Source organism: Culex pipiens, chromosome 2 (assembly GCF_016801865.2).
Source record: "Culex pipiens pallens isolate TS chromosome 2, TS_CPP_V2, whole genome shotgun sequence".
Lineage (NCBI taxonomy): Eukaryota > Metazoa > Arthropoda > Insecta > Diptera > Culicidae > Culex > Culex pipiens.
The window spans coordinates 38450760-38464169 of record NC_068938.1 but is presented as its reverse complement, the minus strand read 5'-3'; the positions used below and the strand labels follow the sequence as shown (position 1 = coordinate 38464169).

At 34.9% G+C, this 13410-nt stretch overlaps 1 protein-coding gene across 4 annotated transcripts in view; it reads left to right on the top strand.

The window, feature by feature from the left end:
* Positions 1-13329, top strand: part of LOC120425335 (MAGUK p55 subfamily member 7) — a 47871-nt gene extending 34542 nt beyond the window's left edge. Inside the window, exons 6-12 of one of the 4 annotated variants that reach the window (XM_039589820.2) lie at positions 3937-3969; positions 4343-4510; positions 4572-4754; positions 7648-7783; positions 7958-8236; positions 8304-8650; positions 8726-13329. In XM_039589820.2, coding sequence (XP_039445754.1) covers positions 3937-3969; positions 4343-4510; positions 4572-4754; positions 7648-7783; positions 7958-8236; positions 8304-8650; positions 8726-8902 — 1323 coding nt within the window. In that variant the 3' untranslated portion in view covers positions 8903-13329. The remainder of the gene's footprint in view (positions 1-3936; positions 3970-4342; positions 4511-4571; positions 4755-7647; positions 7784-7957; positions 8237-8303; positions 8651-8725) is intronic. The other 3 variants (XM_039589825.2, XM_039589822.2, XM_039589826.2) reach the window with 3 other exon arrangements.
* The last annotated feature ends 81 nt before the right edge of the window (positions 13330-13410 follow it).

Genomic DNA, 13410 nt, shown 5'->3' with positions numbered 1-13410 from the left:
GATAATCGAACAAGAATGAAAACAAATAATTTCAGTTTCATTAAATTTAAGTTCAGCGACCTTGAATAATTCAAATTCCATTTGTTGATTCCACTGAAATTTATCAAAATCAATTTTCTCAATATTTTGTTAGGGTTATATTTGAGCTTCAAGTTAAGTTTAAAACAATTCTTCGTACTTTCAAAGCTGAGAACAGATTAAATAATTGAAATTAGTGTGATTAAGGGTGATTGTACATAACTATTTTCAAACTCTACAATTTTAACTATTTTAGATTTTTGAAATAAATAAATAAATAAAATAATTTACCTTGTTTGAAAATGCGTTCTGCTTGTATGTTGAAACAAATGCATTAATTAAAAAAAATAGGAATAACTCGCCAAAAAAATGGAATGGAATTAGAATGCCAGTTTCAATTCACCGTTCAAATCAAAACAATATTTCAAAGTATTATTTTTCTATACAAGTTGTGAAAAGTTCACAATTTCATCACTCATTTCATTGCTGAGAAGAAGAACTTTTCAGCCCTTGTATCGTAAAGATTCGATTCGATTCTGTTATTTTTGGTTGAGGAAAGTAGGCCGTTTTGTATGAAATTTTACGACGGAATTGAGTTAATTCTACATTCTTTTTTTTTTGTCCCACCCGTGTGGATCAATTGGACCGCGCACTGGACTAACAATCCAGAGGTCGCCGGTTCGAATCCCGCGGCAGGCGCTCTTAAATTCTTTGTGTAAATATGGGTATTCGGCGCTGTCGCTCCGTGCCATACTTTCATACACTTAGGAGCCCAGGGCGGCGAAGTCCTTGTAGATAAAAAGGAAGACACTAGTGGTTGGTACTAGCGATGGTGGCCAACAGCTATAAAGTCTAGATTAAATTTTCAAAACAACCTATCCCTCATGGGTTTCCTATGCAGATAGGGCCTTTTGAAAATTTAATCGAGAAGTCAACTTCGTTTCGTACATTCTTTGATGTGACCGAGTTTGCAAGTTTTTCGATGAGTTGAATACAACACTTTATGCATTTCCGTAAAACACCGTTTGCATTCGATTTTTTCAGCGACACCTTTGTTTTTCCGTTTGAATGTTATTTGCCATCAAGATAAGTTAACAGGGTTGCACTCAAGTCGGAAACCCGCAAAAAATCGGGAATTTTTGAGTTTTGTCAATAAGTGGGAAAAGTCAGGAATAACAAGCATACTTGCTTGAAAATTATTTTCTAACCCTTGAATAATTTTGTCATATTTTGTACAATTTTCAAATTAAACTCACTTAATTTTTTTTAGTAACTTAATTTAAATTTAGATTCTTTCCACTATTTCAATCTTTTCCAGAATGAAAAGCCCAATTAAGGCATTAAAATTCCTAATAAATATTGAATGCATTTGACACAAATTTTCAAAAATAGTTTTTTTTATGAATCAACCGATTTTTACTATTTTTTGTTTATCAAACAAGATCTATTTATCAAACAAATTTAACTAAACACCACACCAAAGTTAATGAAAAACTATTAGAAAAATAGAACCTAATTTTAACGATTGTGGCCAGCTAAAAGTTATGATTCTATTTTAATATTGATTGAATATTTGAAAAAAGATTCCAACTAGAGTTTGGCAATGGTTTTTTTTTTGTGGAAAATATTCAATATATCATATTTTATTCCTAAGGTTTATGTTGAACTTTATTTGTGAGTATGGGTAGATTACAATAGTTGAAGCTAGATTTTCAATTTTCGGAAAACTTAAATATCGAATAAAATCCAATCGTTGTTCGTTCTGAATGAAAAAAATAAAAAAAAAATATTGAAAAAGTAAATAAGAGAAATTAAGACATAAGTTATTACAAGTATGTTTAAAAAATTTGTCTCTTCGATCATTTCGCATTAAGTAAGTTGTAAAATATGGAATCTTATCAAACTGAATTTTCCATTTTATTAAATTAAAACAGTTAAATACTGACAACTGGATAAATCAGCATTGTTTAAAACAACAATATAAAAATTTACAAAATTTAGAAGTTTTTAGCTACAAATTAACGAATTACGAATATTTTTCTAAATCCTTTGAAACCATGTAACCATGTTTTAAGCGTCCTTTGATTTAAAATAAAATAAAATTAAGAATAAAATCTTGAGTTTATTTTAAAAGGTCCTATAAGCTTTTGTGTTTCATATGTTTGTAGGACCTAATAAAAAAAAGTCTAGAAATTTTTATATTCAATTATCATTGACTTTTTGCAATTTACAGTTGAAATGAAATATAAAAAACTATACGTTTGCCAGTTTTAAAAATTAACATTGAAATTATATGACTATTATTATGTTTCTACTCTGAATCAAAATAAAGAGTGCTTCCATTTTAAAAGTATTTTTTAGGAGTGTGTTGTTGAGTTTTTTTTTTGTGAAAATTGTGAATAGTTTGATTTTTTAACATTTGTTTCGATTTTTTTCGATGGTTGATATTAACCTTTTTTTTATAAAGAACAGCTCTTTAAATAAATCATTATTTAGATAATAAATGCCTACTTGTGAGTTTATGGAAAAGTCGGGAATTTGAAAATGGGTTTTGAGTGCTCACCCTGTGATAAATCAAACTCTAAATCTGTATTGAAATGTGTGACTAGTTGAACTTATCAGCATTCAAATGGATGCTGAAAAGTACTTTTTAGTACTGGTATTTCTGGCGTTGTCAAGAAAAGTAAATAGTTTCACAACTTGTTTCATTGCATTTAAAAAAAATAATGCAATTGAACCCTCTACCGAAGAAGCCGAGCTCCTGTGACAATTACATTTTTTCTGGGGTTTGACAAACATTGGCAAAATCACATAAAACAAGTCAAACTTCCAACCCTGATATTTTCTTAAATTTAATGAGTTCTTCTTTTAAATACTTTTTAAACATCCAAAATTAGATGAAAATTGATTTTTGGTGAAATTTTAGATCTAAGCCCGCCTAGAGGCGGGGTAAGGTTGTGGAAGGTTAAATAAAAAATACATAAATATTATTTATAACAATTTAAAAACAAATTTTCCGATTTTTCATCGATTCAGATTCTAGTACACATAATTTTGTAAATTTTATTAATGGTTGAAATAAACTGAATGAACGGCAATATTCGATTTAATTTGAATCAAATTTCAATCGATTATGTTGGATTGCAAAAAACATTTACCAGCATTCTATTATTGAAATATTTTTATCGATATCGTTAACCATGTTTTATCAAAAAGTTACGCATCTTATTTTGAATTCGAATGCCACAGTCATGATTTAACAATTTTACATGTCAGTGCAAATAACACTAAATTAAGTCGATTTTAAAACTGCATGAAACAAAACAATCGCACCTACGTATTTAACTTTTATTTCAGTATTATTTGCAGCTTTCCAAGTTCATTGCTATACAACTACTTTTTTCTTTTGATTGTGTGTGAGGAATTTTCTTCAACGTTTTGTTATTTTCCTCACTGATCATCACATACCGAACTTCTAACGACCTCGTCACATCTTTCACCAGTTAACGAATCCCATTAAAAATCGAGGCATTCTTCTTTCTTCCTCCCTTTTCGACACTTGTCTCGTTCAAATCCCGAAATAGAACCGCTTCTTTTATATTCGAGTCGGAAAAATCGCTTTCCCTCTTTCAAATTTATCTCTTCATTTGTGTGTTTGTTTGTGTATATTTTCATGTATTTTCCACTTCTTCGTGTTTATCCTTTCGCCAAAACCTCACTGTTTCCATTACCCACTTGGTGTTTTCTAGTCATTTGTCGGATTTGTCCACAACAAAATACTCGTTTGATTCCGATTACGACATCTTCGTCACTCCCTCACTTCACATGACACGCAGAGAAAATCAAATCTAAACACACCAAATTTTGTAAACTACTTTCTGACCTTACAATTAACCACTTTGTTTTGCTGCGCGCAAGTGTGCTGGAGCACAAAGTGCGGAACCAATTGTAGTAAGTATTTTAGGGCGTTTCAGGGTCTGTCTCTGAACAGTTGATGTTTCGTTTCTCACTCACGACTTTGGTTTATGAGTTTTTTTGTTTTGGGTTCTTTGGCCATAACTCTCACTTTTCCGAACACACCACTCGAAACGTTTTGCTTTGGAACGTGACGGTTCTCAATTGGAGGTATTTGTTTGATTTGAAGTTTTGAGTTTTTGTGCATCTTCTTCAAATGTAGTGACATCATAACAATTTTATACTCACATTTCGTTCTTGATTCTTAGCTTGAATCTTGGAAGAATACCAACGATTATCCAAAAATCATCGTAGAATTTAGTTTTAAAACTAAACTGGCATTAACAACAACGTATTTTGAATTTTCCAGGGCGCCACAATCAAAACCGATGAGGAAACGGGCAAGATCATCATCGCACGAATCATGCACGGCGGGGCGGCCGATCGATCCGGGCTGATCCACGTGGGTGACGAGGTCATCGAGGTCAACAACATCAACGTGGAGGGCAAAACGCCTGGCGATGTGCTGCAGATTTTGGTTAGTATTTTCCCCTAATTTGTGGAGTATTTTGAATTAATGTTGATTGACTTTATTTTAGCAAAATTCCGAGGGAACCATCACGTTCAAGCTGGTGCCCTCGGACGGCAAGCTGGACCAGCGGGAGAGCAAGGTGCGCGTCAAGGCGTACTTTGACTACGAGCCGGAGAATGATCCGTACATCCCGTGCAAGGAGGCCGGGCTCGGCTTCGTCCGGGGGGACATCCTGCACATCGTGTCACAGGTACGGAATTTGGATTTCCAAAGTTGAAAACATCCTTTTGAAAATCTTATTATTTAATTATTGTTATTTGAAATTTGAACTTCAAACCAAAATTCTAGAAAATGAGTAGACAACAGTAATAACCTATTATTTTATGATTGATGATTCCAAAAGTATCATCAACTGGGTAAATCGATACGTATTCATTTAAAAAATCACGGGCAAACGGTGTTGAAATTGAATACAACGAAGAAATTCGTTCAATTTGAAGAACTGCTTTTTCTATTCAGACTACAATCCATTTATGCCCCAGTTGACGATACCAAAATCAGTTCGTATAGAAAATTTATGAAAATTAATCATTTCATTGAAAAATTGTCGATAAAATTAATAAAAACATCAAAATAATACGATTTCTTTATTTCAATTAATACCTAATGTGTAAAACGTATGATAACAATATTTTTTTCGGTATTTTGGAGGACAATAAGGTACTATTTTCAAAATCATTGTTTTGGCTACAACCCCTTTCTGAGTTTCTTTAGTTGGCATCCTTGTTCTTGGTTGAGCATATTGTTAGTAGTTGCAAGCTTACTTTAAAATCAAACATAAATATTGCATCATCAAATTACGAATTCAGTCCAGCAAATATTATCAGGAGCATCGATTATTCAATGTTTCGTTTGTCCAAAGGTCAATTATCCAAATGTTTTTAAAAAGTGCTGATAATCGATTCATCGATTTTTTATCGTTTTTGTGATTTTCTGACATTAAATTCGAGTTTTGCGACCCAATACAAAAATCAAAATAGTTTGATATTTATTTCATCACCGCCATTTTTGCCGCTATCTTTGATGTCAAATTTCCAAATCAATTTAATGCAGTTTTGAAATCATTTTTGAGCTTACTAAGCAATGTTAAATATCGTGATTAAATTATCTGAAGTTAAATTTTTCGCAGGAGTGTAATACAAACTATAAAAAGTCACATCTAAAAAGTTGTTAAGAGTACACATAAACCAGAATTTGGAGATAAAATAATGTTTGGTTTGAAAAAGTGGCTTGAACATTTTTTTTCATTTATTATTATTTACATTATTTAAATTACAATAACAAATTCAAGGCAAAAGTTTTGTTGTTTTAAAAACAACTCTGTCTTTTAAACTTAATTTTTTTTAAACACAAGTATGAATTTAGTTTTAACCAAGGGTCCTGATTGTCGGTTCAATGATCAGAAATCACTCACTCATCGCCGAGCGAATCTTTGCCGACTGGAGCTCGCAACCATTCGCGAGCGAACACGACACTCACGCTGCCAGCGACTTGCTCAATCGCTTCTCCCAGCTAAAGTGCCTTATAGAAAGTGGGGACAAGGCACTCAAAATGCAAAGCCACTCACAGTTGGTCACTCAAAATTTACCAAGCGTTTAAATGGAAGGTGTTCATTTTTTGACAAATCCTATGGACGAAGTAGAGATTGTAAGCACCTTATGTGTAAGATCTTGGAGGTACTCAATTTTTTGACAGAAAATCGCTGGGTTCTCAGTTTCTCGTGTCCCCACTTTCTATAGAGGAGAAAATCGTGACGTCAGAAATGAACTCAAATCACTCAAAGTTCATTTTGTGAGTGACTTTAACATTTTGGCCTAGTTTGACAGCTACCTCGTTCCCAAGTTTTCTGTGAGAGAGAAAAGGAGGCGAATACTTTATGAAAATCATACCTGTCAAAATTCCTAGCCTCAAAATGTTGTCGCAAATTGCTTTTCTCCTCTATTAGGCACTTTACTCCCAGCGACACAAATGCTTCGTGAATTTCTTTGCCTACTCCGTCCGTTGACCCGAGTCACACACGAATACGTTCAGAGAAGAGCCGATCGCAAACTATTTCGACTCAGCGACTGAGCGACATAACGCAATCGGTCTCTCTGAACCATTTTTTGTATTGTTTTGAAGTTGTTTTTAGTTAATCATATTTTATGGAATAAACGGAGAAAAAGTTTTCCGAAAATTGTGAATGAATAAAACGCATGAAATCATAAATTTTTACTTTGAATTCATGCATGAAATTCTTAAATATTTTTAATGATTCACTTTCAAAGCGTAAATAAAATTTCATAATTTCAAAAACACAGATCATTAATAAATTTCATTATGACATGAAACAAATTCATGACATCTTGAATTTAATTCACGTTTACGATTGTTGTTGATCATCACAAATTGACGAAAAAAAAATTTATGACGTAGAGTTTCAATATGCATGAAAATTCGAAAAATTATTAATATTCTTCACGAATTCTTGAAAGTTTAATTGAACTTATTTCATGAATTCATTAAAGATCTCATGAAATCTTAAAATCAGATGTTCACGAATTCATGTCATGAAATTCATGATACCTCAATCACTTTTTTCGTGTAGCATAAGGAATTACTTTTTTTTTAATTTTTATAGGCACACGATTGAGTTTAAAAATTACAACAAAAAAACTGGTCAAAAATGGTCTAGATCATCACTTTTTCAAGATTTTTTTTTTCGTGAAATATTGTCGACTCGAGAAGAACACATGCAAACCCCTTTTGGTTCGGAGAATGACCGCGTTTCAGCGAGGCAATTACTTTATATTTTGACTACTTGATCTTAGGATGATTATAGATTCAAGGATTTTTGAACATTTATTTGGCAACAGTAGTCGTAAAAAAGTTTTAAATAATTACATTCAAAATAGCCGAATAAAACAATGATTTTTTTTGTCTCATCATCACGATTAATTGATAGTCTGATATTTTTTCAAGCAAAATACATAAATATCAATCGTTCATAAGTCCAACTAGCCGATATTTGAGAAATAGAGTTTTTGGTTTATTTGATCAATCGAGTTTATAAATAACCTGACTTGTTTTACACCTCTCTCTAGGATGATTCCTACTGGTGGCAGGCCCGTAAGGAGGGCGAAAAGACCACCCGAGCGGGTCTGATTCCAAGCCGTGCCCTACAGGAGCGTCGCATCCTGCACGAACGCACCGCGAAGGAACCAAACGGTGAAGCTAAAAGTGAGTCACCATGACCTCAACTCACCTGTTAGATCTCCTCATCAATTCTAACAATTGGCCAATTCTAACCAAACTCACAACCTTTCTGTCTCATTTCTAACACCAAAATCAATCCACACCTATCATCATGTGCTTGCCCATTCCGTGTGTGTGTGTCTGCCATTTCCCGCGTAGAAGGTTCATGTGCGTCCATCTGTGCCACACCCCCGGGTTCGCCGAACCCGGCCAATCCGTGCCGAGGGCCGAAGACTAAAAAGATTATGTACGACACAGCGGAAAACGACGACTTTGACCGGGAGCTGATCGCCACGTACGAGGAGGTGGCCAAGCTGTACCCCCGGCCCGGCGTGTTCCGACCGATCGTGCTGATCGGGGCGCCCGGCATCGGACGGAACGAGCTGAAGCGCCGGCTGGTGGCGCGCGACCCGGAGAAGTACAAGAGTCCAGTGCCATGTGAGTGAAATCAAGAAAAATGCTTGTTTTGAGTTAATGAATTTGAATTTTCGCTATTTTAACTTAGATACGACGCGTTCGATGCGCCCCGGAGAGGTGGCCGGCCGGGAGTATCTGTTTGTGACGCGTGAAAAGATGGAAGCGGACATTGCCGCCGGCAAGTTCATCGAGTACGGCGAGTACAAGGGCCATCTGTACGGGACGTCCGGTGAAAGTGTCAAGAGCATCGTGAACGCCGGCTGCGTGTGCGTGCTGAGTCCACACTATCAGGCGCTCAAGACGTTGAGGACGGCCCAGCTGAAGCCGTACATCGTGCACATCCGGCCCCCGCCCACGTTCGAGAGTCTGAAGCAGACGCGCACCAAGGCCCGGGCCAAGTCGACGTTCGATGAGACGAATTCGAGGGGATTCACGGTGAGTTTTATTTGGAAAATTTACGCGTTTTTCGGTTTAAAAATGGAATCAAACTCCTCTCTTTCCTTCCCCCAGGACGACGAGTTCCAGGAGATGATCAAGTCGGACGAGCGGATCAACTTCCTGTACGGGCACTTTTGCGACGACGAAATCCTGAACGGCGACCTGACGGAGGCGTTCGAGAAGCTCGTCGAGCTGGCCGCCAAGTCCGAGTCGGAACCACTGTGGGCCCCGACCAGTTGGGTGCAATGAAGGCACATCTGTTCTGCCAAAGCCGCCGCCGCCAAAACGCCCCCACCACCAACAACTACGACAACAACCGTTTCTTCTAACTCTTCTTCTTCGCCGCCGCCACCACTTTCGATGGTGGCAAATTGTTCCGTAAATGCGCCATCGTGAGCTGGACGGGACTTTTGAAAATTGTGTAAAAATGTGTTTAGTTTTGTTTAATTCGTTGTTATCAGAAAGTTTATTGAATTGGAAGAAAATTCGCTGGTTAAAATGTGAGTGTTTGAATCGCGCGGTCTTGGCAGAATCGGTGCAAAAAATTTAGACAAATAAAATGATTCATGAACAAGTAGCAGCTTAGTTGAGTAAAGTTTTAGTTAATTTTGTTTTCGTTGAAACTCCCTTGAAGAATCAAACGTCCGTCTTAGTGAATGTAATCGTTTGTGACTAAAAGTTGTTGCAAGTTATTTGAGTTAAATTTCAATTTCAAGACTAACAAAATTTGTAATAGTTGCCGTAGGAATCGAATCTTTCGGCGTAGGATTAATTTATGTAGGTTAAATAAAACAAGAATAATGGATACGTTCACTGCCCTTCAATTCAGAGTAAGTTTAGTAATAATAATCACTCAGAAACAAAAACATGAAACCTACACCAGTTTTGCGTTCTCAGCGTTTCGTCTTATTTTCACCAAATTCAACTCTTATTTCTTGAAAATTTATTGTGCAATTTCAGCTCTAGTTAGATACAAAGCGAAACATACAATTCCTAATGCAAAAATCTAACCTGAATCAGTCAACTCTCTTTACATAGTTATACTACAAAGAAAAACACGATCTGTAAGTGATGCTTGCTAGAAACTAAACTCCACATAGATTCACTGTAAATTTCACCGAAAAAAATGTAGCGAACTAGTTGAACTTGCGTTACTTGAAAAACAAAACAATACAACAATCCTTACAAAAAAAAAAAAACAAATAAATTACCCTTGAAGAAAGAAGCCACAGGAAGACAGAGCTGTATATTTTCCGACAAATTTAACAAAAATGGTAAACCAAACAAATTGCATCCATATTCTTACGTAAATTGTATCGTTACCCCGAGAGCCATTAATAGTGAAAGCCAGACAAAACAATTGAAACCGTAAGTGAGCAAACTAAAAATTGTCTTTCCCAACAGTAATTGAAGATAGAGCAAATAAAACTGATTTCTAGTGAGGATTTTGGCATCGCTGCAATCGATGAAGGGATCGTTATCGTCAATGGTCAATGATCAAATTTGAGATTTAAATAGTAATAAGTTAAACTGTTTGATCCACAGAAGAAAAATATATGTAAATTGGAATCTTTTTATGCATAATTGCAGTTTTTTACATAAATTTGGTAATATTCAACCATCAAATGTACAATCTTCATGTTTGGGCGTGTGATTATTACATGAAATTTCATGTAGCATTTCTTATATCACCAATTCCACGTCTAACCAACAGGATTCAGATCAAGATTGCTCCGAATTGATTTAAATTTGGCACGGGAGATCCAAATAATAACACCAGGGTGTCAAATGAAGTCGAGAAATTGGAATAATCGTAAAAAAGTCGGGAATTCGCCAAAAATCCGCAAAATAACGGGAAAAAGTCGGAAATATGTAATTGTTTGTCGAAATGTCGGAAAAAGTCAGGAATTTTAAGCATTCTTATTTGAAAATAATTTTCCAGCTCTTGAATAATTTTGTAATATTTTGTTCAATTTTAAAATTAGTTTCACCCAATTTGTCTTTAGCAACTAACTATAAATTTAAGGTTCCTTTCACTATTTCAATCTATTTGAGAATGAAAAGACTATTCAAGACTCAAACATTTCTAATAAATATTGGATGATTTTGATGACATGCATTTGCCACACATTTATGTTTGACTATAAGTTTATCAAACAATGGTATCATCTATCATTAAACAAATACAAACATTATGAAAAATATAAATGAAAATGGAGCTTATTTTCAACGGTTATTACCAGCATAATGCTTAGGCTAATAATTGTGTTTGATTTTATCACATTGCAACTTAAATATCGAATAAAATTTAAAAAAAAATAGTTCTGAATGAAAAAATACGATTTGAAAATAAATTAAAGTAATGTTTCATTGAAAAAAAAATACTTGATAAAACAATACTCAAAATATTAAATATCAAAATTTACAAAATTAAAAAAGTAACTTGGCAAAACCATTTTTATTAAACAAATTCCTAGATATTTTAAAATTCTTTGAAAAAAATATTAACTGTACCTTTGTTGTTTGATTTTTAAAATGTTTATTTAGATATGTTGTTTGCTGATTAATATTTTTTATAAAGAGTTTTTGGTTTAAATATTGGAATCATTCTTTAGATAATAAATGCCTTCTATTCGAGGATTTGAAAAAGTGGGGAATAAGTCGGGAATTTGAACATGGGATTTGAGTGGTCACCCTGCTACACTCGCATTTGTTGTTTTGCAGTAAGGGTGCTTCTTTGCGAAATAGGGTGGTCCAAAAAGTAGCAAATTATCAATTAATTTCGAATATCCATTAACAGGATTTTGAGATATGATTGAAAAGAAAACTGGCGAAAACGGAAAAAATCATCTTTTTTCACTTAGACTTGACTTGAAAATTCGAGCGATGACCTAGACTTTTTGGATATCAAAAGTTGCCTATTGAAATTACGTAAATTTTAGTATCCAGGTAAAATTGGTTCAGCCGTTCCGGAGATGTCAAAATGAGATATGATTTTTTTTAAATTAGATTTTTGCAAAAATCTTAAATAAATGCCATTTTTTGAACCACCTCATTTTAGTTATTAGCCATCACGAAACAAAAAAATACGAGTCTAATTATTTTGGCCCAGTAACTCTCCTGCCAACACAGCACAAAAAATCCGATGGTAAAATCGCATGCAAAAGCATGCCCATCACCTTCTTCGAAAAAAGATTACCATTTTTTTTTAACACAAAAAAAAAGTTGCAACCGATGGGACTCAAACCCAGCGCCAGCAGTAAGGACTGGCGCCTTAGCCCGTTCGGCCTAAGCGCATATATGAGCTTGACATTTCGTTCAAGTAGGTTTCCCATACTGATGGGCTACATATTTCAGGATGTAAAATTACATAGCATTTCATAAAATAATGCAAAATTTATTTTAAACCCGGGCCATTTACACGCAGCTGGATTACTACTATTTTTGCTGTGAATGGGTGCTCTAAATTCTGCACGGAGAGGCATGTCTTCAAAAGTTTTGTGAAGGATCTATTGTCCTTATCATTTTCCGGTTTCCTCTACACGGAGCAAAAAGAGTTCCCAAAATCGTGAACAAGCGTTCATGAAAATGGGAACCACGAACAAAGCGTTCAAAGATTGTGCTGCTGTCATACGCATTTCAACATTCATGTTGGCACTGCTGTGCCATTCAACCAGGGTTGCCAGGTTGCCAGATAAATCTGGGAATGCCAGATTTTTCAAGGTCCAGCCAGAATCAAAGTTTGTTTACATCCGTGAGAAAAAGGTGTTCCGAATTTGTGGATTTCAAGGGGCAATGTTGTTCTTTGAAAAAGTGATATAAAACGTAAAAATTCACAATTGGTCAATCTAAAGATCACAAGTAAAGCTTTCACATGAAGGTAAAAGCAAATTATTATGCCCAACTATCGATTTTCTATGATTTTTTAAACATTGCCCGATCTGTAAACCGTTTCGAATATGTGGGATGACTACTAAATTTTGTTTACAAAATATCAATTTTTATTCGGATTATCAGCAAAGTTGACGATAACGTAACCGGAATCGCGCAGCGATGACCACAAAAAATCACCATAAATCTTCTCGTAGAGCAGATATCAGATAGGAAACTATTCTCTTTCATGATAACAGAAAAAAAACACAAACTTTATTCACTTTACATTCTAAAATAAGAGAAACAGAACAAAAAAAAACCGCGCGAAAAATCGGAGGAAAAGCAACAACACAAAGAAGGAATTTGGGCGCTTGTAGCCAGCACGCCAGCAGCAAACTCATAGGGACATGCTAGAGACAATATTATCGAGAAATCCTATACAAAAATAAAAGCCGGAAATGGAGACATGGCTAAGTTATAGAAGAAATTTAAGTAACGAACGTTTCCCAGTTTGATGCAAAAGCAGAGTGTGTTTATGTATCGTAATGTAACTTTCTAAGTTGACCAATCTTACAATTGGGTCTGCGCAGCAAAACTAGACACTCAACAAAACTTACCATGACTTTCCTGATACAAAACAAGAAACCATTACTATTGATGTTCTCCGCTTTCTGAATTGACAAACTTACCTACGTCGTACACAAGTATATTAAAAGTACATAAACCTATATTTACATTTAGAGAAGAAATCAACCCAAGGCAAGATCCGAACCAGCTTGAAGTCACTCGAGAAAAAAACCGGGGGAAAACAAATGCCATACAACTAGCGAGCTGCAACTTAGGGACAGAGAGATAGAGAGAGGGTCATCTGTGAATAATCACAA